At 35.8% G+C, this 26,693-nt stretch overlaps 1 protein-coding gene across 2 annotated transcripts in view; it reads left to right on the top strand.

Annotated features, from left to right (window-relative positions):
- LOC149790628 (uncharacterized) overlaps positions 1-26,693 on the top strand; it is a 158,571-nt gene that overhangs the window by 73,316 nt on the left and 58,562 nt on the right. The window contains exon 1 of one of the 2 annotated variants that reach the window (XM_089972746.1): positions 25,437-25,559. The exons of the other annotated variant lie outside the window; for it this stretch is intronic. Coding sequence (XP_089828872.1) covers positions 25,528-25,559 — 32 coding nt within the window. The 5' untranslated portion in view covers positions 25,437-25,527. Of the gene's footprint in view, positions 1-25,436; positions 25,560-26,693 lie in introns of those variants that run through there. 2 annotated transcript variants of the gene reach the window in all.

Genomic DNA, 26,693 nt, shown 5'->3' with positions numbered 1-26,693 from the left:
ACAAAATATGAAGGCTGTAACAGTTGCTAAATCCCTCAAACAAAGTTGACAATACTGTCTATACTCGCTTATAAGGCAGATCAGACAGCGAACTCTATAGACCGAGATCTACTGGTCCATTATGCCATGACAGATCAGCGTATATATTGTTTGCATTTGGATCTAATCAAGATAAACAATAGCTACAAATGTAAAAAAAAAAATAACAGGATCCTGACTACTTGGAAGTCGATAAAGTGACCACTTAAAACAGGTATGTGCATTAAACATGGTAATTTTTGCTAAACGTATTTAATAAGTACAAGATATAAATATGTTAGTTTGATATAAAATTTAAAAAACGAATTGACTATTATGTCATTATCTGCTTTCAGTGAGTGGTATATTATTCAATGAGTTTTAATAAATCTGTTGTGTAGGAAAGAAGTTTAGGGCTGTGTGTATCACGTAACATTAAATGCTTTACATTACATTGTCACTCTTTATAACATGATTATGGGTATAGCACAGTGCTGCCATGGACCACATGGCCAAATTAGATGATATTATTTGAAGTGGTTTGACCATGGCTTGAAAGGGAAGTCATGAACATAATGTCTGTAATTATTTTATAAAATTTAATCATTGCCATTATACAGAGGTTTGGTTCAAATGCACTCTCACTATGCTGCTGTTTGGTATATACTGCTGATACTGCTTTACTGCTGTTTGGTATATTCGGCTGGTCTCACTATAATGCTGTTTGGTATATACTGCTGGTCTTGCTATAATGCTGTTTGATACTGCTGGTCTCACTATAATGCTGTTTGGTATATACTGCTGGGTCTCACTATAATGCTGTTTGGTATATACTGCTGGTCTCACAATAATGCTGTTTGATATATACTGCTGGTCTCACTATGATGGTCTTGGGTACATTCAGTGATTATGGACCCCTCCTACCATGTTATAGCAGGGGAGGGCTGTAGTAAATGAGCTTGCAATTTTGGTAAGTGTAACACCCAGGTATATGATTGTTAGGATATAACATTATGGTGCTAATACAGATAAGAGTTAGGTGATGAATATATTGTGATATACTCTTGGAAGAATGGATAAATTACCGTTCTGATTTCTAGCTGTTGTCACTAAAACAGGCAAAGGCTTCATTGCAAGTTAAATGTCAATTTTTTTTATCCCAATCATATAGGTAAAAATATATAGTGGTAGAAATATAAAATTTTCCTACAGGGGTAGACTTACCCAGAATATAAATACAAGATTTCTATGTAGTGGTACAAAAATCAGATGTTTGTTTTGTGGTAGAAAAGTCAGATTTTCCTATAGGGGTAGAAATATGACTTCATGTCATGTAGGGGTAGATATATCAGACTTTAAATATCAGATTATTATATAAGGGCTTAAATTTCAGGTTTTCAGATCTTGAGTTGCACAAATGATTTTAGAATTAATGTGAATTCATGCATTTTGGTTACAAGTTTTCATGGAGTTAGACAAAAATAACATTTTTATAGGTGCTTATATTTATGGTTGAAAAGAGGTCCTATTGTCCTCTAACTGGTCAAAAATTATTTGTTGCATACTTATTTTTGTTATTATTTCACAACTATGAATCACTGTAAAATGTTTCCAGCCACAAAAAATGCAGAAAATTGAAAGCGCTGGTATTTTTCTGCATGTCTGGCCACATGTTCACAAAATTCATCAAATTGTGCCTGCGCCATCGCAAGTTACAGGCAGAAATCCACTATTTTCCAAACTGGAATAAAATTTGTTCGTTCTCATGCATATGCATGAACAAAAATGTCATCAACGAAACAATGAAAAAACTGTGGAGATCATCAGAAGTCTCTTTTTATCAATCTATATTGACTGTAAGAGAAGCTGTGGTTTGCATGTTCAATTAGCATGAAAGATAATGATGGGTTAACTTTGTTTAGAAAAATTTACTGGGCTCAGAATGGTTGGTTCAGCTGGTTTATGCATATTTATTAACAAATTGAGGAAATCATGTTGCAGGCAGTTACGTGTGAGAAATGAGTTTGGAGGATTTTGGTCAATAGCTTGCAGTGATAGAGTGCTTGTTCAAAAACCAATTTAGTTCTGCTTGTCATAGACCAGAATAATATTTGGGATGGATTGTTGTCCTTCATCTGTCTGACAACATATGGCTATTGTGAAAATCTTGTTATTGCTACTTCTTTTGAATGGATGTTCATATCATCGTGTTTTGGTGTTAGCTAAAGGACTTGCTGTGTTGTCTAGTTGGTTGAAAATGTTGCTGATCTATTGTCTGTTATGGTTACCATGGCAACCATCTTGAAAATTTTGTTATTTCTGTTCCTCCAGAATGGATGATTATATGAACATGGCATCTGAAATTCAATATGGTCACCATGGCACCATTTTGAAAATCTTTATATCACTGCCCCAGCTGAATGGAGGGTCTTATTAACACGGATTTTTCACTATAAGACATCTAGTTAGTCCTGATTGAAAATGTTACTGATCTGGGGTCTCGTTTGACTGCCACAGTGGCCATCTTGAAAATTTTGTTTACACTACTACTACATGGATGGTCCTGTCAGCATCAGGCTTTCACTGAAAGATTTTTATGATGTCTAGTTGGTTCTAGATTAAAGTGGTGCCAATATGAATTCCAGTAATGTCTCCTTGCACATCTTGAATATCTTTTTATTGCATCCATTCATGAAAGGGGCATTGATGTTTGATTTTTGCAAAAGACTTATGATGTCCAGTTGATTTTAAATGAACATGGTGCTGATGTGACATCAGATATGGCCACCACACTGGCCATCTTGAAAATCTTCTCCTGAATAGATGGTCATATCGACAGGAGTTTTTCACTAAAAGACTTTTATGATGTCTGCTTGGTCCTAAATGAAATTTTCCCCAATCAGACATACAATAATGGCCACCATGGCAACCATCTTGAAAATCATTTTATTGCTACTCCTCCTGAATGGAAAGTCATAGTAACATGAGGTTTTCACCAAAATACCTATTGTCTGTACTTGATCTTAAATGAAAATGGTGCTCATCTGGGCTACATTAATGGCCACCACAGTGGCTAGCTTGAGGCTCATGTTATCACTTCTTCAGAATGACTACTCACATCATGGGGTTTTCACTTAAAGACTATATATTGTTCTGCTGATAATAAAATAAAATGGTGCTCATCTGATGTCTGGTACATAGTTATCTTGAAAATCTCATTTTAGACGTGAGGTTTTCATCAGGAGAGTTTTTATGGTGTCCGCTTGGTCCAGTATCTAACCCTCAACGTGGACGCCATTGTGGCTGTCTTAAAAATATTATCTCAGCTCCTCCCAAATGTTTGGCTATATCAGCATGTGGTTTTCACAAACACAATTTTTATGATACCTAGTTGATTCAAAATCAAAATAGTGCCAGTCATAAATCCATTATGGCTGTTATGAAAATCTTGTTTTTACTTCTTCCCGTGAATTGATGTTTGATCATTATAACATGGGGTTTTCACTAAAAGACTTGTACTGATGGGTTTCTTTGTGCTAAATGAAATTGGTGGCAATCAGACAGCCAATAATTTGACAGTCTTGTTATTACTGAACAATATTAGAGATGGTTTCAGCACTTGGCATTTGAAAGTCTTATCTTGACTTCTTGGAAATTCTTTTTGTCCAGTAGAGCATCAGTGTCTTCAAGGGACTCTTGTTCTAGTTTACAATAAATAAACTAATTGAAATACATGTGATTCAAATTGTTAATATATTTCAGTTCAGATGTCTGTTTTTATTTTATTTTATGAAAATTGACTAAAATATAGGTACATGTAATTTTGAAGTGATATGAGCACACAGGTTGAGGGGTTTTGTGAATAAAGGGCCAGTTTGCATAATTATACAACAGTTACAGTGTAGCTGTTGTAATATTGAAAAAAACAGATTCTGTCTGATTTGTTGATTTATGTTAATAGTCTTAAATTATTTATTCGACTTGATGAACAGGTTCTATGCTGTGAAGTATATGAAATGGACAAAGAAAGACATCTCTCTCTAAGTCAGGTTTCTTTTCACAGCTTTGAGAGGCAGGAGGAAAAGAAAATCTTTACACAAGCAGTTTCAACAAAAATTTTGCTGTACCTTGCAGGTCACGTTCCGAACTCGGATCTACCATTGCAATATTAACAGCCAAGGGAACATATGCCTGGATATTCTCAAAGACAACTGGTCACCTGCGCTGACAATCTCAAAAGTTCTCCTCTCCATCTGTTCTCTACTCACAGACTGTAATCCACAGGATCCACTTGTTGGAAGTATAGCCACATTGTACTTACAGAATCGTGGTGAACATGATCGTGTGGCGAGACAGTGGACAAAACGATTCGCTACTGGATTACAATCATCATGAGTGTGTTTATTTTTTTAATTAAATGTTGGAGTATGTTTTCTGATTGTGGAAGGAACATTTTGTGACTGTCCTGGCCATGTGTTCTTAAAAGTGTCTGGGCAAAATTGAACCAAGACGTAGCTAAAGTAGAACAAAATATAATTTGTTATACTACTGTGTTTGAAACATGCCCTCTGATATTTTGGATTTTCGTAGCATTGGCTGCCCTCGTACATGTTAAGATTCTGGTGCATATACAGTTCATTATTAATATAACATATCAGTTCAGTTTTTGAAGAAAAAAATTATTGAATTCCTCGACTTGTGAATAAGATAGTAAATGGATTCCATTCATTGCATAGTTTGAAAAATAGGGGTTGGGAATGATAAAATTAAACAGTATAATTTTAGGGGTATCAGGGTACAAGAATGTTTTGGAATTGAACCTTATTTTAGTTTTATGCCTGCAAATTTTTGAGAATACAAGGCCAGAGTTTATAGCCTTTTGTTTAGTACGAGATGGTAGGTATTCAAATTCAGAAGAGGGATATAGTCATCATGGGTGTAGTCTGGAGTAAATTTTGAGAGGTTATTTGTATGTTTTTTACAGATAATTTTTTGGCAGTAAACTGAAGTCAGCCAAGATAGACTTAGGTGCTTATTCTGTTATTTAACAATTGAGAGCTGATGTTGAATGTTAATGGAGAAATTTACTCAGACTGGTTCAAGCAGTTAGTTACACAGTCAGAGATATTCTGATACCTCAGGTTGTCTTTTGAAACATAGACCTCTCTGTCAATACAGTATTTTAAAATTGTTCTGATATTTAGAGCACAAAGAGGAGAAGTGACATTAGGTGACTTTTTTTCTTTTTAATTGATACTGGTTGTTCCTGTGAACAGGGGTCATGTTATGGGGTCATTGAGGTTAAATACCTTCCCATGTCCATGAAATTTCATTTCAGCATGCCAGGGAAGCAAAGATGACTTCCCCAGTGCAATAATTGGTTTTCCCAATTGAGCCCATTTATATTCTGCCCAAAATAGTGGGTCTTGCAAGCATTGTTTTTACTTTTTGTTTATGGGTGAAATACAGTAAAAATGGCCTTAAAACATGCTGTGCTAAGTTATTAACTTCATTTGCCCTTGAATGTGTGCCAAGTTACAATTTTACTGCCAACCAAACAAATCTGAAACTCTGGGAGGTAAATGAAATCACAAGCTTTTTCCAGTCTATAAGTAAATATATAAGGATTTTGATATTTATGGAATTTATGATGAGCTACATGTATTTTGATGCAATTCTGCAAAAAGAGGCAATTATCCCCAGTCATTGACAATCTTATTTTGCAATTGCCAAATTTTAAATTCAACTACATTTTCCTATGTGTCTATTTTCCCATCACTTTGCTATATTTAGACAGGAGGGAGAAGCCATTGGATCTGAATCTGGCCTTGACCCTGGTAAATAAATGTGTGTCTCTTTGAAAGTATCCAGACACAAATCACCAGGAGATCTATTGCCACAGATAGGAGTTGGAGTCCTGTGTACATGCTTAAAAGGTGCCCTCATGTTGACACAAGTTCCGTATATACATGGTTGTAAGTTTGGTCCAGCTGCATAGACCCAGATCTGCTGTTACATAAAGAGTCAGCAGATCTGGGTCTATGCAGCTTGTTAGGAGTAATCTGTAGAACAAACAATGGAGACCCTGATTTGCTGCTACATAAAGAGTCAGCAGATATGGGTCTATGCAGCTTGTTAGGAGTAATCTGTAGAACAAACAATGGAGACCCTGATTTGCTGCTACATAAAGAGTCAGCAGATCTGGGTCTATGCAGCTTGTTAGGAGTAATCTGTAGAACAAACAATGGAGACCCTGATTTGCTGCTACATAAAGAGTCAGCAGATATGGGTCTATGCAGCTTGTTAGGAGTAATCTGTAGAACAAACAATGGAGACCCTGATTTGCTGCTACATAAAGAGTCAGCAGATCTGGGTCTATGCAGCTTGTTAGGAGCAATCTGTAAAACAAACAGTGGAGACCCTGATTTGCTGCTACATTATGTGTTGGCAGGTCAGGGTCTATGTTATTTGTTGTTGGATTTGACATGTAAGTATAGACAGTACTGTAGGAGCTATTACGCTGTCTACAGTACTGTACAATCTGTCATACTGACTACATTAATTGGCACAAAGGTAAGATCTTGGTTGGACCTTTAACCAAATTATAACTTTTGTGATCTGATATTAGATACTTATCTAGCAAGACATATATTAATCATCAGCTTGGTTAATTATAAATCTGTCCATTTCAATAAATGATGCCGTCTTTAAATATTCATTTGTCACTAATCGGTAAAACTTGTCCAATAGAATGAGTACATTTAGGACAGTAGTATGGTGGTAGTTATTCAGCTGTTGTAGAGTATGAAGGAACAATTAAGAAATTTCCTTCGATTAATTTATATATATGTGGTAGCAAGTTTCTGAGATTAAGTAATGTCTCTTTTTTATCATGTTTTATAAGAGAGAAAGGAGGCCTTTCATCACGGCTGTGGACATGCATGTTTTATAAGAGAGAAAGGAGGCCTTTCATCACGGCTGTGGACATGCATGTTTCTCATTTACAGTCTGTTTTACAGTAATTTAATTGCTTAAGGACTTGATAAAGTTTAGAAATTGCTAAAAGAACATGATAAATTGAAACCTCCTTTTCCTTTTTTGTTGCATGCTAGACAGATATGTTTGATATCTGTAGTAGCCATTTTGAACTTACGTGAAACCATTGGTTGTTACATGATAAATAACATCATCAACTTTGCAAAAAAAATTCAATAAATTTAAAGAGCATTTCATGAATGGTTGAAACATTGAGTATTATTTCCAACCTGTTTTTTTTTTTTTTAAATTATATGTTCTTCACACATCTAGCAAGATGTTGTACATCCACTAGGCACTTAACATTTTCAGGAGGATACCTACAAATTTGTAGTATCTTTTAAAGAGTTGAGGTTATTCAAACTGCATCAGAAAGATACAAGTGTCATTTTGCATGTAATTTTTGCATACATTTGTGGGAATCAAAAATGTGGTTTCATTTTTGTGATGCAGATGTAGCTTAGTGCCCATCAATCGCGAATTCATTTGTGTGAGAATGAAGTTCTGAGACTAATATTCACAAAAAAGTCATTGTGTAATGCAAAGGATTGTCAGTTTTAGGATCAGTGGACTAGAGGGTTACTTACACTTGTGATAAGGGACCCAGAGTGGCCAAGTGTTCTAATGTGTTATGGATCACTGCTCACTGCCACCTTACTTCTGTCTGCGTGGGCTCAAGTCTCTTTTTTCAGCCTATGTGGGTATGCCAGGTAGCTTGCCAGTAGCTTCTCATGGGTTGGTGGTTCTTGCTGGGGTTTACCCGGGTTCTTCCTGGGATTTTCCCAGGTTCTTCCACCACCATTTATACTGGCCACCATGTATAGCCTATCTTGTGCTGAAAAATGGCATTAAAACCAACAACAACAGCAACATGTGTGATGAAATAATTTTTTGGGTATTTTTGCTTTCATCACATATTGTTAAACCTGAATAATCATAAAGGATTGACACTTAGTTCTCAAATTAGTGGAGGTCATATATGTTTATTTTTATGTGCGCCTACAGACACCGAAATCGGTCATGATGCATTTATGATGTATTTATTAGTGCCTTGTCACCAGATTTCATTGTTGGTGTAACTGATGGTTTCATATAAAGACACAATATGAAGGAAAGAAAATACAGAAATCATAAAGATGCAAAGCATATATCAATTTGTGGTCTTTACTTAATATCAAACAGAATAGTGATTAGACACTGGAATCAGCTATGCACAGATAGTGTATGTATAGAGAGCTTTCATCAAAACGGGGCAGGCATAATTCATAAAAATCCATAGATATAGTCATACATGTTTTAATTATATGAACTGATTTTTTTCTTCGAAGAAAAATGTTCATCCAAAGGTTCAAAAAGCATGTAAACCTTCTGTGTAGTTAGCAGGTGTTAGTATTAGTACAAATAGTCAGCTAGTAACAGTGCCAACCATCGAATCTGATGACTGATTATGGCTGAAGACATATTTTTGTATCTTGATGTAGCATCTTTCTTCCCAGGGCAGTGATGTTGACATTTTATGATAGACCAATGGTATTAGAGAAAAGCACGAAGATGGAGCCTTACCCTGTAATATAGGCATTCTATGCACATTAAAAGAACACATGAAAACATTCTGACAATTTTGAGGTTTTGTCCAGCTTATTTACTTCCTCGTGTATAGCTGTATCTGACCTGCTCAAACTTAATATGGACAGACATATTTTGGCAAATCTTAGGATAGCTTTGGTATTTGTGGACAAATCAATAGGCACAGGTCTAATAGTCTCTATACAACTACTTCTACTTCTGAGCAATTGCAGATGTGAAAGTCTTTCTGAATCAAACATTCAATTGGAAATAATTGATGAGTTCAGAGTGAGCTCTACAGTGCTGAACTGTTCTCTGGTTTGTTTATGTGTGTGTAATGAACAATATGTTGGAAACCACGCCACCTTTTTTCCATGTTATCTCCCCTATACAAGGCTTCCTACAGATTCCACTCTTATTTTCTTTAATCTGATGTACGTTTTTTTTAAACTTTACATTATTGTGAGGCAGCAAATTGTGCCATTCTTTTCTCTCAGTTTAAGATTTTTGTTTGCTTCAAAGGTGCCCTCATGTTGACACCGTGATGAACAAACAAATATAATGGTTAAATAGGTGAGTACCTTATATACTTGCATACAAATTGGATCCGACGCAAACAACAATGACTGAGATCTATGGCTGCATAATACACTGGCAGGTCAGATCTGTATTGTTTGTTCTACTGATAACTACTAACAAACTACATGGACCCAGATCTGCGAATACATTATGCAGTGGCAGATCTGGATATGTTGTTAATTGGATTTGACTTCACAAGAATATATAATGTAGACATTTTGTTCTTTTGTATTGAATGTGCAAAGTAGATCGTATTTCTGTTGCCATTAAGCATATTCTATTCAAAGGCAAAACGTCTTAGCAAAGAGTAATAGGACTAGGCCTCGTTGAAGTCCATTATGTATTGCTTAGTTCTTCTTACAAGGTCAACGCAGAAGTATGTAAAACATTTCCTTTGAACATGCATGTGATACCCTATGCAGTAAAAGCTTTTGTTTTCTTGCAAGTTGCATCATTATATTTTAAAAAAAATAGAATTGCACTATGTAATTCTCTGAAAAGTAAGGATAACACTTTAGACATGATTAAACTAGGTCTGTCATCACACTACAGTTGTTGGGCTGGATAAATTAGACTTGGCTCCTACAATTTTAGTGTCTATTCTGCGTTGTCTGATTTCCAGATTCACTCTTGGAAAAAAAAAAAACACACACACCAAAGAAACAGCAAAAGAACCCCAGTTGTTTAGGAGATTGAATTGAATGCATGGAATTCATATTTTATATTTTCAAACCCTCCCTCCCTTATTATCTTCTATAAATTCCTCCTGACTTAGTTGGCACCATATATTGTGATGAAGTGCCATAAAATGCTGCTACTTACATACATAATTCTTCTATAGTGAAAAATCTCCTTCAGTAATTAAATGGAGCGGGAAATTCCTCACTAAATTTTCTGTTAGAAAATAGACCTTGGAGTTTTGCAGAAAAAAAAAAAAAATTGGATTGACCAGTATGGTATACTCTTAATCTGATTGAAGACTAGTTGACTTTTACCATTTCTGCAGTGAATGGTAATTAACTGCAGACAATTGTTCTGTTTGTTTTTCATGGTTTTTAGGACACTGTTAACACATTACTGGCGTGTTATCAGGTTGAGTGAATGGGAGCTAACTGCCTTTCCCATGGACAAATTAGGGCAGCCAACCTGCACTGGCCTGGGCAGGTATTGAACCTGTTACACTTGGATTATGAGTCCAGTAATGTACCAGCTAAGCTAGATAGGCAAACAAGCAATGCGTTATACAATCCTAATATCACAACACCAGCAGGCAGTTAGCAGATGTTCCGGAAAGCTTACATCTGCTTGCGTATGTACTTGGGTCTGATTCCCTCTATTAAAAGGGTAGCTTTTCAGTATCTCAAATGATTGCCAAAAATATAATCTTATCCTTCTCATTGAAAATTTAAAACAGGTATTAGGGTGAGCTCCTGAATATTGTTTGAAATGGACTTCATTGGTCATACACAGAGTGAATGCATCTCCTTCAGCAACCATTATCTGCCTACTTGAATGACTTGTTTGCTTGTTGTAAATAGGCATTTGCTATACAGAACTCATAAACTCGATAACAGAGCCGATATTACTGTTTTATTACTGTTACTCTCTGTGACAGTTTCATGAAATGCCACAGGTGAAAATCAACCCTGATAACGGCTGTCCCATTATTGATAAAAGGCAGAATACTTACCTCCGTATTGATATGACTTGAGCTGTGTGGATTGCATTTGATTTTTACTGTGGTGAATAATAATAATAATTAGAATAATAATGATAATAAGGATAAAACAGTGAAACCTGTGTATGGAGGACACTTTAGGGAATACACACTTCAGTCTGTGCACAGATCTTGAATTATGAGATGTCCGTACTGTGTTTAAAAGGTTTCACTTTAATAATAATAAAAGTGTAAAATTTAAACTTTCTTGGAACTCACAAGATCATTCAGTGTGGATGTTACTTTTTGAATCCATGGTTTGGCAGGGCACTGACCGTCTCCTGGGGCATTTTTAGTACAATAAAGCATTCTCTGAGGGTGCCCACTCTGTGAGGAGGCATGTTTTATGTATTCCATCAGTAGATTTAAAAGACAGAGCATCCCTCAAGGAGGGTAATGTACCCCAGGGAGGGCAGGGCACATCTTCCTAAAGCAAGTCAGGGACAACACTGAAATTCTTATTGATTTGACATGTTTTTGTAATTTTACTCTGCATTTAATGGTTCCCTTGTACTACTTACTGCAATGATGATGATGATGATGATAAAACAAAAATCAGGATGAGGCCCTGGGTGGCTGAGTGGTCTAAGGTGGTCACCATTACATATGTCTCTCATCTCACCCCTATCTGCAAAAGTCAGCTCTTGCCCATCTTCTCTAGCCAATATTCCGATAATCCTATCTATACTAACCTTGGCTAGTGAAGATGGGTCTTGCCTAAACTAATGTTTTGTATGTGAGAATGCTTTCCAATAGCCTCCCATGGGTTGGTGGTTCTTCCTGAGTTATTCTTCCACCAAATATACATGTATTTGGCTAAAACCAAGAAGAAGAAGCAAATAAGAGCAACTGTTCTAACAACTGCTTGATAGTACATTACCTCATTACATTGCCTTGAGTACATTACCTCATTACATTACCTTGGGTACATTACCTCACTGTTGATCTCTACAACTACAATCTGTGCAAGCCATAATACAGTATTTCTCATGTGATTCAATCAGGGTGCAATCTGCAGTATATACTCGTGGATAAGTTGAGTCCAGCCGCAAACAGCATACACCCTGATCTTCTTTGACATAATATGCAGGCAGATCAGTTTCTGTATAGTTTGTTTTACAGTTTGCTACTAGCAAATTGCACAGACCCAGATCTGCAGGCACATTATGTGATGGCAACTCTGGATCTGTGCAGTTTGATTTAGGATCTGACTTATATACAGGTATATACAGGTCGAGGGTGACATACCAAATGAGGATTTGGTATTCTCAGATTAGGATGGTATTAGACAAAGATGTCCTTAGTGAAAAGATTGGGTTAACTTGAATAAATACCATATGTACTCGCTTATAGGAAGAGTCCAGCTGCAATCTGCAAAGACCCAGAACTGCACTTGCATAATGGGCTGGCAGAGCTGGGTCTGTGCAGTTAGGAGTAATACGTAGAACAAGAAACATAAATCCCGATCTGCAGGTGCATTATGATATGGCAGGTCAGAATCTATTATTTTGTTTGCTGTTGACATGAAAGTTAGTAGATATGGTACAGTGTCTTCTACTTGAATTATACAGATCAACATTATCTAAGCTGAAAACCACTAACTTTCTTTTGAGTGCAGAAGGTGATTTATTTTTTCCTTCCTGAATAGAAATCCAAATTAAAAAAATTAAAAAGTTGGAAAATGGCACAGATTTATGATATGAAAGATAACATGGCACTGCTGAATTGTGATGATGATGATGATGATGATGATGATGATGATGATGATGATATTATTTAATATGATGTTAGTTAGTAGGCTGGGTTTTTCAATTGACTCAACAACACCCATGTCAGACGTGTATATGCATCTTGGTTTGGTCCTATCCACAAAGAGAAGTAGGAGAGAAATGAATATACATATCCATGTATGTAGATAACCTAATTTGGTTTTCACATTATTACTGTAAATTTATTTTTTTCTTCACATTTTGGAACAATTGAACTGTTTTTAAAAAATCATTGTTTGCACCAATATGCCAAAACCACTTGAGGTGGACATGTTCAACTTATCAATAGGCAACTTGCATTTTTTTCTTCAAAAAAAAGTTTGGGATAAAAAATTGTGAACAAAATTATGCAAACACAAATGAAGTTTGGTACTTGTCTTTTTATGCATATGTATTGTAGCAATATACTGGCCGTCATCTATAGCCTGCCATGTGCTGTAGAAAAATGGCATTTAACCCATAACAACAACAGCAGCCAGCAAACTGTCTGTCTGTCTCCTTGTTAAGTAGCAAAAGTTTACGCCTGACACCATTGAACTTGTGTCCGATTTCTAGTACTGATGTGAAATATGATAGAGCTTTGAATAGAAAGGGTTTAACAGATTGTACACATGTCACAAATTGATTAATTATTTACCTTCATGGTTATCCTTATGGAAATGAAAAATCGGACAAAGAAAATCACAGTTACCTCCCTTTTTACACTACTGCTCGAGCTATTCATACAAGAAAGAGGTCAACCACAATGACCACGCCATGTTTTAATGTAATTATTTTTTTTTTTTTTTAATATACAAAAGATGTTATGATCCAGCTTGGAGAGAAAGTGTATTATATTATTGTGACTATCAAATCTGTAGACAGACACATCACCTATCTGTTTTGTAACAGCTGCACATCAAGGATCATGATCTTAGTAATTCATTAGATTTTTTAAACTGTTTTTTAATAACCAACACGTGCTCTGTTTTGTTGTATTTGTTACTGTAGATTCATTTTCTTTGAGGTATACATTGGACATAATTTAAAAACCTATACAACCAGTCAGGCTTTAGACTGGACATCAGTTTCTTAAGCTCTACAACCAGTCAGGCTTTAGATTGAATATAGCTTAAAAATCTAAAACCAGTCATGAATATTGAGGAATAATTGTGATTATTTTAGTCCTTTTTTATAAAAAAAAAGAAACATATAATTCTTTGATAATGAAGTTGCTTTGCTTCTTATTGATTTAGATTTAACAAAGAAAAACTCTGTATAAAGAGTGATACCGTCAATGAAAATAGTTTTCTCTGTACGTTTAAGCATTGTGGCACACAGTGAGAGATCCCGTAAAATAATGTTCATAGTTTCCTCTTTTTCATGGCAGAGCTGCAGTATTGCAGTGGTTAGCATGCAGAACCAAAAGGGTCTATGTTAGAATCCTACCAAAGGATCTGTGCGATCTGTCCTTTGGCATGGCACTTACTCCACTTGCTTTGACACAGAATAATCAGTCTGCTTGTGTTGTGGTGTCGTAACCCACCCGCCCCTCCACCAAACTATTGTTTGATTCCTAATTTGAATTTACTTTACTATTAGTTTTATGGTATCATGTACAGAGTGGACAGCGTCATCCTGCGATATTTGAAAATACTGGGTAATACTTTTTGCACTACACTGTCAGATATAGGAGTTTCTCGAATTGGATTTACAATTCATTATATCATTTTGATTTTATATTATCACGTTTTGATGGATTATACTGTCATAAACAGTTATGTATGCATTACTTAGTAGTTACCGTATGTTCTCGCTTATAAGACTAGTCAAACTGCAGTCACGAAGATCCTAATCTGCCTTAGCATATTGCGCCTGCAGATCAGGGTGTTGTGCTGTTTGTTATACTGATTACTACTAAAAACTGCCCAGACCCAGATCTGTTAGCGCATTATGCGACGGCAGATCTGAGTCTTGGCAGTTTGCTGTTTGACTCGTCTTATAAACGAGTAGATACGGCACTTGACTATTTGACATTCAAATACTCGTACATTTTACTAGCATATAAAGGACTGTTGTTCAAAATTTTAATCTTGCATCAAATCTGTTGTAAATCAATACTGACATTGTAGGTACAGATGGCCGCCAACAATGACGGTGGAGAAAAATGTTGCATAGAAATATTGTATTGTCTGGTTGTCTAGAAGAGTTGTTGCCTTGCCAATGCATGTGGTACCTGTCAGATGGGTATCAACTGTATGTATTTTCCTTAGGTGGTGCAGTCTTTGCATTTCCTTCTCAAAGACTACAAAGTGATGTGAAGTTTCAATAAAAGCATCTACAGTGTGTACTCAATATAATGCTCAGTTGTCTATGGACGGACCTGTAGGAGTGCTTCATTTGTAACAAGTAAAAGAGAAAGGAATTGTGACCTACATTATGTGCAACAAATGCCCGTGTCCAATGTCTTTCTTTTCGAAAGAAAAAAAAAAAAACAGACCTTGCGACAAAATGCCTGAATGTGAAAATCATTCTTAATTCAATTTGTGAGATACCGGCCATGCCCTTATTCTGAGACTGGCTGGTCCTAAATTACAAACGTGCTGCAAAAACCTGTCAAAAGGTCGTCAGAGAGTCAGTTATGTGCAGTTCTCGTTCCTTGGGGAAACACATTTATACGGGTTTCAACACTTGGATGAGTGCTGTGCATGTGCAACGCATATCAGCATGGTACACCACATCAACAACTAGTTTTTTTATTTAAATGTACGTACCTCCTAATGAATCTAATTTGTCAGTAGTAAAGTATATGTACTTTGTGAAAGCAACGGCATTGTAAGGTCATTATATATATATATATATATATATATATATATATATATATATATATATATATATATATATATATATATATATATATCTATATATATATCTATATATATATATATATATATATATATATATATATATAATGTGTTTATATACAGGTAATACGAGGTAATGTAAATTAGTGGGCATGAGAGAAAGTAGAAAAGATGTATGATTGATTGTTTCATTGTTTATGTAAACTAGTGAATCTAAATACTGATATGCATTAAAGTGAGCAAATAAAATATTAAGTGAAGGCTATTTAGGTGTGTTGTGTTTTTTATGTACATGTCATAATGCAGACCCTGCAATGATGACGTATGTCAGTCATCTTGTCTTACACCAGGTTCGTTTTTGTACAGCAGTCTAGTTATCCACCATCTACAGTCACCAACTTTTGTGGAAGGCTTTCATTTGGAAAAACCCTATCAATTTCGCGATAATAAGATCAAAAGTTGAGGCCTATGCCGCTAAAAGAAGAAAAGTGGTTTGCACACAATAACGTTAGTTCTACATTACATACGTGAATTAAATGTTATAGCTGGCTTTCACGAGAGGTAAGAAAGAAACCTATATATTTTGGGGTCAATAGGTTAACAGTCACAGACTGAAAATTGTCTCCATACTGTAGCATTAGTTCTACATCACGGAATTGGACCAGACTGTAGATGACGTGCACTTAGAGGTAAGAAAGAAACCTATTGATGTTGGTGTGAAACAGTCAAGTGAAGGTCACTGACTGAAAGAAGAATGGTTTCTGATAGACTGTTTTACATGTTGACCGTCTACCATAATCAAAGATAGGTAATGTACTTGCACGATATGTGATTTAGAAGCCAATTGATTTTTTAAGTCAAAAGGTCAAGGTCACTGGCTGAAAGACGAAAAATGGTTATTTTGGTCCATGTACCTTGACCAAAGATTGTGGAGGGCTTGCACATAGGCGTGGAAGAGACACGTTGACACGGTTGGCTGAACGTCGGACTACTAGTCCAGGAATCGCGGATTCCGCACCCATCCAGGCCAGTCAGTGTCGGCTGTTCGGTGTTTACTAGGGAAAACCACTTGGCTTCCATTTCCTGGGCACGATATAGCCAACAGCGTGTTCAGACCCAATTACAATCAATAAAGGTAAAATGGAAGAGGCCAACTGATGTCGGGGTCGAAAGGTTTGCTCAAGAGTAAGTTATGAACCAAACTTGGGGTGGGGTGGGGTGAAGCTTGCATAACGGGTAATAATGAAGCCTATACATTCATACATTCTCAGGTCAGAGGTTACAGTAATTTTAAGACTAACAAGAATATATTGGTAACTGCAGTGTAAGTTTAGTATGTTAAGTTCCTAGATATAAATCTATTACACGCTATGCTGGCATATAATGTGCCGTTCATGGTACCAGCTTTATAGAATTGGCTGGAAATATGCACCACTTTTAACTAACATCTTCACCAGCCAACCCATGGCTAGCGAGGATTTTGCATGGAGTGTTGGCTTGAACACTATCACTAAACCGAATAATGCAGTAGGTCATCCACAGGGAAAAACAACTCATGGACATGTATGCTCCTTAGATTGATTTTACATTGGTGTTGAGTATTTTCATGGCAATTGATGCTCCGCGGATTGATTGATTTTACACTGGTGTTGAAAGGAAAGCTGTGCTCCAAAGATTGATTTTGTATTAGTGTTGAAGATTTTAGTACATAAGGTCATTAATATACGAATGTCAGTGCCACAAAGTTTGCTCCCTATGAACCGGTTTCTATAGAATATTCTTTGTTTTTTTTTCTTCTCAGAAGGACATTGTATGTTATGATACTTCTGATACCTCAGACAGTATCAATGTACTTGTAAGAGGTGGAGATAGAGGAAAGGATGCAAATTCTCTTTTTAGCTCAAATGGTCATGAACTAGGAGAACTTGTCGTGTCGCCTGTTGTCTCTCGTCCGTATGTCTATTAGCACATGTTTGTTATCGTTGATACAAAACGGCTTGGAATATTGCCATTAAACATTATACACATATTATTTTCAAGGTCTAATTGGCCCTAAATGAAAATTCCGTTGCAAAAGGCATCCAGTATGGCCGCCACATCAGCCGTCTTGCCAGTCTTGTTATCGCTACTGCGTCTGGATGGGTGGTCATATCAACATGATGTTTTCACTAAAAACATTTCATATAAACTCTAGTTAGACTTCGTGTGATGTCTAGTTTTTTTAATGAATTTGGTTCCGCTCAGACGTTCAATATGGATGCCATAGCGGCCATCTTAAAAATGGCGTCGCTACTTCTTCTAAATGGATGGGCATATCAACATGGAGTTTTCGCTAAAAGACTTTATGTGATGTATAGTTGGTACTAAATTAAAGTGTTGTCGATCCGTCGTCATAAATGGCTGCCATGGCAGCCATATTTAAAATCTTGCTTCTGAACAGAAAATCATATCGGCATCTGGTTTTCACTGAAGATTTATTGCGGTGCCTAGTTGGTCGTAAACAAACTTTGCTTCGTCATGATATTCAATATGGCCGTCATAGTAGCATTTAGAAAAATCCTACCCCAACTCCGCAAAGATGAAAGTCATATCAACGTTAGATTCAGACCGCTCTGGTCCCTAATGATTAGTGCGTCCGCTTCGGATGCGAGAGGTCGCGGATTCGAACCCCGGCCGAGTCATACCAAAGACTTATAAAAATGGTAAGAACAGCCGCCTCGCTAGGCGCTCAGTATTAAGAGGTTAGTGTTAGGACCGGTCGGCCTGGTGTCAGGATAATTGGGACATGGTGGGACATCATGCCGCAGACATGCAGTGCTAGAAATCACTATAAACTGCCACACTGCAGACATCGTAGCGATATGACTGAAAGAATTGTCAAAGTTACGTTAAAAATCCAAATCACACATACACACACTCACACAAGCAACAGAAGATTCCTTTTGTTGGTACGAATAGTGCCGATGTGATATCCATGATAATCGTTTTGAAAATCTTGTTTCTAATCCCAAATAGAAAGTTGTATCAAAATGGGGTTTTCACCAGAATATTAATTATAATATTTACTTAGACTTGAATGAAAATGTGTGCTAATATGACCCCAAATTTGGCTTCCACACTGAAGATCTTATCTTACATACATACATACGTACATACATACATACATACATACATACATACATACATACATACATACATACATACATACACACACATATACATACATACATACATACTGGCAGACAGACATACATCCACGCATACATACATACATACACACACACACATACATACATACATACATACATACATACATACATACATACATACATACATACATACATATACACTCATACATACATACATACATACATACGTATGTACGTACGTATTTACATATACACTCATACATACATACTGGCAGACAGACATACATCCACGCATATATACATACATACATACATACGTATTTACATATACACTCATACATACATACATACATACATTCATACATAACTTGCTATATCCACCGATATTAAGATAGTGGATGACGTTGGTGTTGAGTAAGAGGCCATGATTATCAGTCATTGCCTTCATCTTTCAAATAATTTGTATCATATGATTGTAAAATAGGTCTGACCCGAAAGGATGTAAGTTCTGGGAGGATGTTTGCATAGGGCTATGCTTTTATAACACAGCATAAACCTGCTTAGTGTGAAATGGTAAAAACTGTTTGTAGTTTATGAAACTTGGAGAATAGAAACATTTCTATGAGGAGCACATTTTCCGCATCCAACATTGGTCACAGTGTTGTTTATTTCGTACCGAGTATACTCGCATGTCTAGTCTTCAGCACTTACACATACATGAATTCTATTTGGTAGGTTACTTGTCTATTACACATAGATTAGTGCTATTGGGTAGGTGAATTGTCTATTACGCATAATGAATGCAATTTGTTAGGCGAATTGATTACCACACATAAATGAATCCTACTTGGTAGGTGAATTGCCTATCACACATAAATGGATTCTACTTGGTAGGTAAATTGTCTATCACACACAAATGGATTTTACTTGGTTGGTGAATTGCTTATTACACATAAATGGATTCTACTTTGTAGGTAAATTGCCTATCACACATAAATGGATTTTACTTGGTAGGTAAATTGCCTATCACACATAAATGGATTTTACTTGGTAGGTGAATTGCTTATTACACATAAATGGATTCTACTTCGTATGTGCATTATCTATTGCAATTAGATGTTCATTTTAAATGTTGCTCTTCTCATAATTAGTTTTGACAGTTATTGTCCCATATCCATTACTTTTAGATCTCCTCCATAGCAACATAACCAATTTAGCTCGGAAACCATTTACTATATTCTTATGCAATCCAGCGGTGTCATTGTCTCATAGACCTTGATCTGCTTTTTACTGGTTTTGACTCAAGTCCATTTATCATTAGGTTTTGGTGCTTAACATTTAACTCTATATCTTCAAGTGGGATGTTGCGTGTAACTACTAACGAGCACAAAACAACAACCATCTGGTATATTCCGAAGCCCTTTGGTATGAAGAATGTTTCGTAGACATAGATACTTCATTTATCAGTTTTGTTTCGACAGCGCAATGTTTTTAAAGAGTTGCGTGCCTTGTCTGGCTACGCTATATCTTTAAATAAGATGTTGTATGTATTGAACAATGACAAGACCACATATCAAGAACCACTCAACACATTCTGATGCAATTTGATTTGAATATTCTCTGCACCATTGTTGCTTACACAAAATTAATGATGACCCATAACTCTATCTTGACTGCTGTAGAGGACATCGGTTTCTAGGGTATTTGACCGTAAACTAATTTTCCTTCTGCATATTAGATAACTCATTGGCATATGTCAAAAAGGAATTGATTTCATGCAAGTCGTCACAAATACAAATTGGTTACAGTTGGAAGTTTTTATCATTGGAATTACTTCATCCGATATGGTATACAGTCAGGGTCTTGGACTTTATCATGGAAATTTTTTTTCTTTCAGAAGCATCTACGCTGAGGCATACAAATCATCATTTTAAGAAACCAAATACTCTTAGCATAGGTCTGAATACACAATCAACAAAAATCAATCCTTCCAATAACTGCAAAATTCTATATAGCTAAATCACCACCTTCATTATTTAAACATTAAAAATAATATTATCTACTAAATGAAAAAGACCTGAACCAATGCACTCGTTTTGAGAGTAAATTCAATAAAATCTGGCCTCGTATTGCAACATCCCGGGCCTTTTAACGGGTAAAGCCTTCATTTTTGAAGCAGAAGTTTGATCTATACTGAAGTCTTTACATCGACATTTCTATTTTTTAAAAAGAAATACAAATTTCGCTTATATCTTCGGATCCTTTTCCACACTGGAAACGTTGCAAATCCCTAAATTACAGAACCCGTTAATATTCCACGTCTTATTAAAATATGATTTGCTTACAAATTGCCCCAAAATAACATAGCTGACACAAAAATAAGCAAACACGGTTAGAATGTTATAATTCATTTCGAGAAGTAATTGAACCAATACCGCAAGAAATGACATATACAGCCCAGCTCTCATGCACCAGCGTCCTAAGCAACAGTAATGTGCTCATCCCCCTCCACCCAGGAAATAAGGACCAAAGGTGCACAAGAACTGTTTCACTTGTGTGTGGGTGGAGGGGTGGGGGTGCTTATGCGTGTGTGTGTGATATCTCGACTACATTGGCACCAAAAATAAATTTTAAGTTTATTTACAAGTGATAAGAAAAGACGAAGGGAAAGAAGACTTAATTTGAATTTAATAAAACAGTCGGGCACCTTTCATTGCATTTCACAATAAACTGTATCTATCCTCCACTGACAGCAGAGTCGGCCATGCTTTCTAGGTATAGTTGAGTCGAAGCTTTATTCAGCTTGCAGCGGCATGTTCTATACCATTTATGCCTCTACCCAAAATATGGAATTGGTGTCAAGTGTCAACTTCTTTCTGTTCGTCTGTCCGATATAGTTAAATATGGAATTGGTGTTAAGTGTCAACTTATTTCTGTTCGTCTGTCCGATATAGTTAAATATGGAATTGGTGTCAAGTGTCAACTTCTTTCTGTTCGTCTGTCCGATATAGTTAAATATGGAATAGGTGTCAAGTGTCAACTTCTTTCTGTTCGTCTGCCCGATATAGTTAAATATGGAATAGGTGTTAAGTGTCAACTTCTTTCTGGTCGTCTGCCCGATATAGTTAAATATGGAATATGTGTCAAGTGTCAACTTCTTTCTGTTCGTCTGGCCGATATAGTTAAATATGGAATTGGTGTAAAGTGTCAGCTTATTTCTGTTCTTCTGTCCGATATAGTTAAATATGGAATAGGTGTCAAGTGTCAACTTCTTTGTTTTCGTCTGTCCGATATAGTTAAATATGGAATTGGTGTCAAGTGTCAACTTCTTTCTGTTCGTCTGTCCGATATAGTTATATATGGAATCGGTGTCCAGTGTCAACTTCTTTCTGTTCGTCTGGTCGATATAGTTAAATATGGAATATGTGTCAAGTGTCAACTTCTTTCTGTTCTTCTGGCTGATATAGTCAAGTTTTATAAGTTGTTTCATGCTGGGTTGGACACATCCTTGTACCTAGCTTTGATCTGGGTTCAGGAATATTATCCTGCCAGGATGGGTTATTATGACCCACATTGCATGATTCAGTTATTTATGTATTCGAAGTTTTGATAGTCCAATAACTTATGTATGTAGTTCTTAATTTTCTTTTTACAATGGGGTTGCCTTGGAGTCTCAAAATAGTAAACAATATATTTTGTTTTTTGTAAATTTAAACTTATTATAACATCATTCTATATCATTATGTCTGAATGTCTGATTTATTTCCGCCGTGTTCCATATTGTTTATTATTTTTTGTTATCTTTCTGTTAATTTAGTCCGTCTGTGTATGTCACTCGGCCAGGCTAACTAGCGTTCTAGCTGTTTAGATTTTCGTGTTAAATACTCTCTCTCTCTCTCTCTCACACACACACACGCGCGCGCGCGCGCGCACACACACACACACACACAAATACATACACACACATTACTTACATTCTCCATTATGACCTCAAGTTAAAAATATTCTTGTAGTGAACCATAGGCCATGTCTTTCAAAAAGTTTACCTTGACATGTTTGTAATGTTAGTCGATGGTAGAGATCTTCAATGAAAACTTATCGGTGCATAGAAAAGAAAGCCGACTCGTAAGAACATTTTGCATGTAAATGTAGTGTACAATTAGCAATTAGTAGCGTGGTTCAAAGCGACGACTTAATTTCAACTTTGAAAATAAGTACGTTTACAAATATACATGAATAGGCACGCATACATAACACACACACACACACACACACACACACACACACACATATATATATATATATATATATATATATATATATATATATATATATATATATATATATATATATATATAGTCACCTTCAAATTGTCATTTTCTCCATATCTGTTTAGATATGGCGAAAATGACCATTTGTCAGTGCCTATATATATATATATATATATATATATATATATATATATATATATATATATATATATATATATATATATATATATATATATATATATATATATATATATATATATATATATATATATGGGTGTGGTGTGGGGGGGTGTGTATGTGTGCATATTCATGTATATTTGTAAGCATACATGTACAGTGACCCATGTTTAATCTTTAAAACGCTGCTCATTTGAGCCATTGAAGTGACCCTTGTTATTGGGGGACAAATCTCAATCCTGTTTGTTAATATTGATTTAATTTCACTTCTTATTGCCAACCATCCTCATGATCATATTTTTTATATATGTATGTATAGGGTTTAATAGCACATCGACCGCTCTGGTGGCCTAGTAGTTAGAGCGACCGTCCCGGGAGGTCTTAGGTTCGAACCCCGGTTAAGTCATACCAAAGACTAACAACAATGGCACTAACATCTGCCTCGGTATGCGCTCAGCATTAAAAGGTTAGTGTTACGACTGGTCGGTCTGGTGTCAGGATAATGTGACTGGGTGGGACATCACGCTACATGTCTGCGGCATGATGCCCCAGTGCTAGACATCACTTTAAACTGCGACACTGTAGACATCGTAGCGATATGACTGAAAAATTGTTAAAGCTACGTAAAACAATCAAAATCACACTAAATCGCACACTAATAACACATCAGTACAAGCCTGATTATACTGGGCCACGTACGGTGACGTTTTACTTAAAAATGGCATGCAAAACAAACATAGAGGCCAAATGTGTTACGTCCTTTAAATATATGTTCAGTTTCATCGCATAAACAATACACTTTTAATAAGTCCAAGATCTTTAATATTGGAATATCCTCGCTGATCGCATCCGATGGCAAAAATATGGTCTCCATTAATCACCTCTCAAGACGCACATGAGGGCACATTGGGCGTATTCTACCTCCCTGAGCTTTCAGGCGATTTGTACTTGTAACGTACGCTAACAATTACTGTATGTCTTGGCTCCTGTCAGATGAATCCGAGTTGATCGTGTATTTAATATTTAGCAATTATTATCAGCGTACCGCCAGGCAAGTGTGTCTGCTACACACGAATGGCTATATTCTTAACTACCTTCCAACTGTTATGGGAATGTGCGCTTAATGTCGAGAGGGTATGGCGATTGTTGCATGCAAGGCCCTCTGGACTTAATTTGCTGACCAGGGTTCGGGTCTCAGTAGGGGATGAAAATTTGACTCAGACATACTCCTTTATCTCTCTCTCTCTCTCTCTCTCTCTCTCTCTCTCTCTCTCTCTCTCTCTATATATATATATATATATATATATATATATATATATATATATATATATATATATATATATATATATATATATATATATATATATATATATATATATATATATATATATATTTGAAGAGACAGAAATGTATCAAACTCAGGTCCACGAGTTACAGAACCTATCATACTACCTGCACGCCCCATCCAACGTATCACCATTCATAAAAGGGCACATTGTATACATTATGGCATACATACGGTGTTGTAATTTACAGTTAGGCCTTGCCCCACTGGAGGTCAGACTATATTAAATACGAAAATTTTATTGACACGATATTTGATCTGGTATTAAACTTCATAAACTGTATTGAATCGGATTTGGATATTGGCACTATAGGATATATAACAATTGTGTCGGATTATTACGTTAGAGTGTGTTTTATTTTTTCTTTAAATCTATTGATCCAGCTCCTATAGGTAAATTACTGCCGTGTCTATTTAGTCTCTATGTAAATATTGCTATTTGACCAAGTTACTTGTGGATAATGTAGTTTAGCATACTCCTTGAGGACATGTTAACATATTCTTCAATTACTTTGCCTTTTACTTGTAGATAAGCTTCATGTTTCGAAGCTTTGTTTTGAGTCGATACAATATTTTCCAACACGGTCTATATTATCCACGCGAGTAATTGGATCTGCTTAGAGTTCCATTGGACGTGAACAGGTAATTGTAGATAAGTCAAGATTAAATATATAGATATATAGATACATAGATACTGTGGCTCGTTGGCAATTATTTTTTAAGTGAAACGACTTTGTCCGTTAATTGAAAGATGAATTTAGGATAAGAAACTTAATCAATAAATTTCAATACATTTGGACATAAGAATTAATTTATTTAGATATTGGTTTTGTCGAATATTAAAGTACACATGGTAATTCAAGTTTACCAAGCACGAAAAAGTAGGTCACGTGACAAAAGAACGCGCCCCTTTGTATTCGAATGGATATATTATGTTAGAATAGAGTGACTACGGGGTGTAACTATGTTCTTTGGTACAGAAAGTACCGATCGACGTGTGTATCGGAGATTAATTACTGAGGTTTTAACTTTCGAATTTACAATGACTTAGAAGAACTATGAATTCAGATAATTCTAAGAAGAAACGACGGTAAGTAGAGTTTTTTTTTTTTTTATTTCTCACCATACTCGTATTTCCTAAAATAATCTGACAATGTTATATTGATAATACAAAAGGGCGTTTGACACACGACAATAGCGAAAACCAAATATTTATGAATACCTCTCGGACATCAGACAATGATAAGGACGTAAACCCCAATGTATAATTGACCCAGTGTATGTGCAATTTTATACATTAGTGAACCTTTATCGCAGGTCAGTATAATACCATGAAATGTTTGCCGGATCATCAATTATCATATGTTACGAAACAAGGGTCTATAATTATTTTAACACATAATATAATATGAAACAATATGAAATTCAGATTGTTTCAGTGTAGTGAAAATGCCTTTTCATACTGCAAGACGCCATACAATACTTTATGACGGTACAAAATATGAATTATCAAAACACGTGACGTCATGACAGCATAGGAAGAAAATGACGCACGGAAATTACACACCTTCAAGTTTTGTGTCATTTGTGTGTCTGTAAGTATGTTTTCTTAATCATGGTGAAAATACTCTCGATTTACGAATTAAAAGCGATTAATTTGTTATTTTCTGTAAAGAAAAACAATTTTCGACATTTTATATACCAGTGAATCAACTTTCTGCCTTGTCTGACTCCTTAAAACAGGCGAACAGCATATGATGTGGAATATCGAGAATCACGGGTTTAGGGGGAATGCTGAGTTCACCCTATCTATTATTTTGAGCTCATCTGGCAGCAGTGTTAGATGAGGTTATAACATGGTCAAGTGTAGTTCGTTAGTCGAACGTCCGTCTAGGTTATAACATGGTCAAGTGTAGTTCGTTAGTCGAACGTCCGTCTAGGTTATAACATGGTCAAGTGTAGTTCGTTAGTCGAACGTCCGTCTAGGTTATAACATGGTCAAGTGTAGTTCGTTAGTCGAACGTCCGTCTAGATTTGCTTGTTTTCATTCTGAAGACCACGTTTTTGCTCCCATACTGATAAAGCATGGAATGTAGACTAATGTTATATCTGTCTTGAACAATATGGAAATAAATCAATATGGAAAATGGAAATATATTAATATGGGAATATATCAATATGGAAAATGGAAATATATCAATATGGGAATATATCAATATGGAAA

This window comes from Sinohyriopsis cumingii, chromosome 10, assembly GCF_028554795.1.
Source record: "Sinohyriopsis cumingii isolate HCF-2022 chromosome 10, ASM2855479v2, whole genome shotgun sequence".
Taxonomy (NCBI): domain Eukaryota; kingdom Metazoa; phylum Mollusca; class Bivalvia; order Unionida; family Unionidae; genus Sinohyriopsis; species Sinohyriopsis cumingii.
The sequence above is the reverse complement of the archived record's forward strand: the minus strand, read 5'-3'. Positions and strand labels throughout refer to the sequence as shown.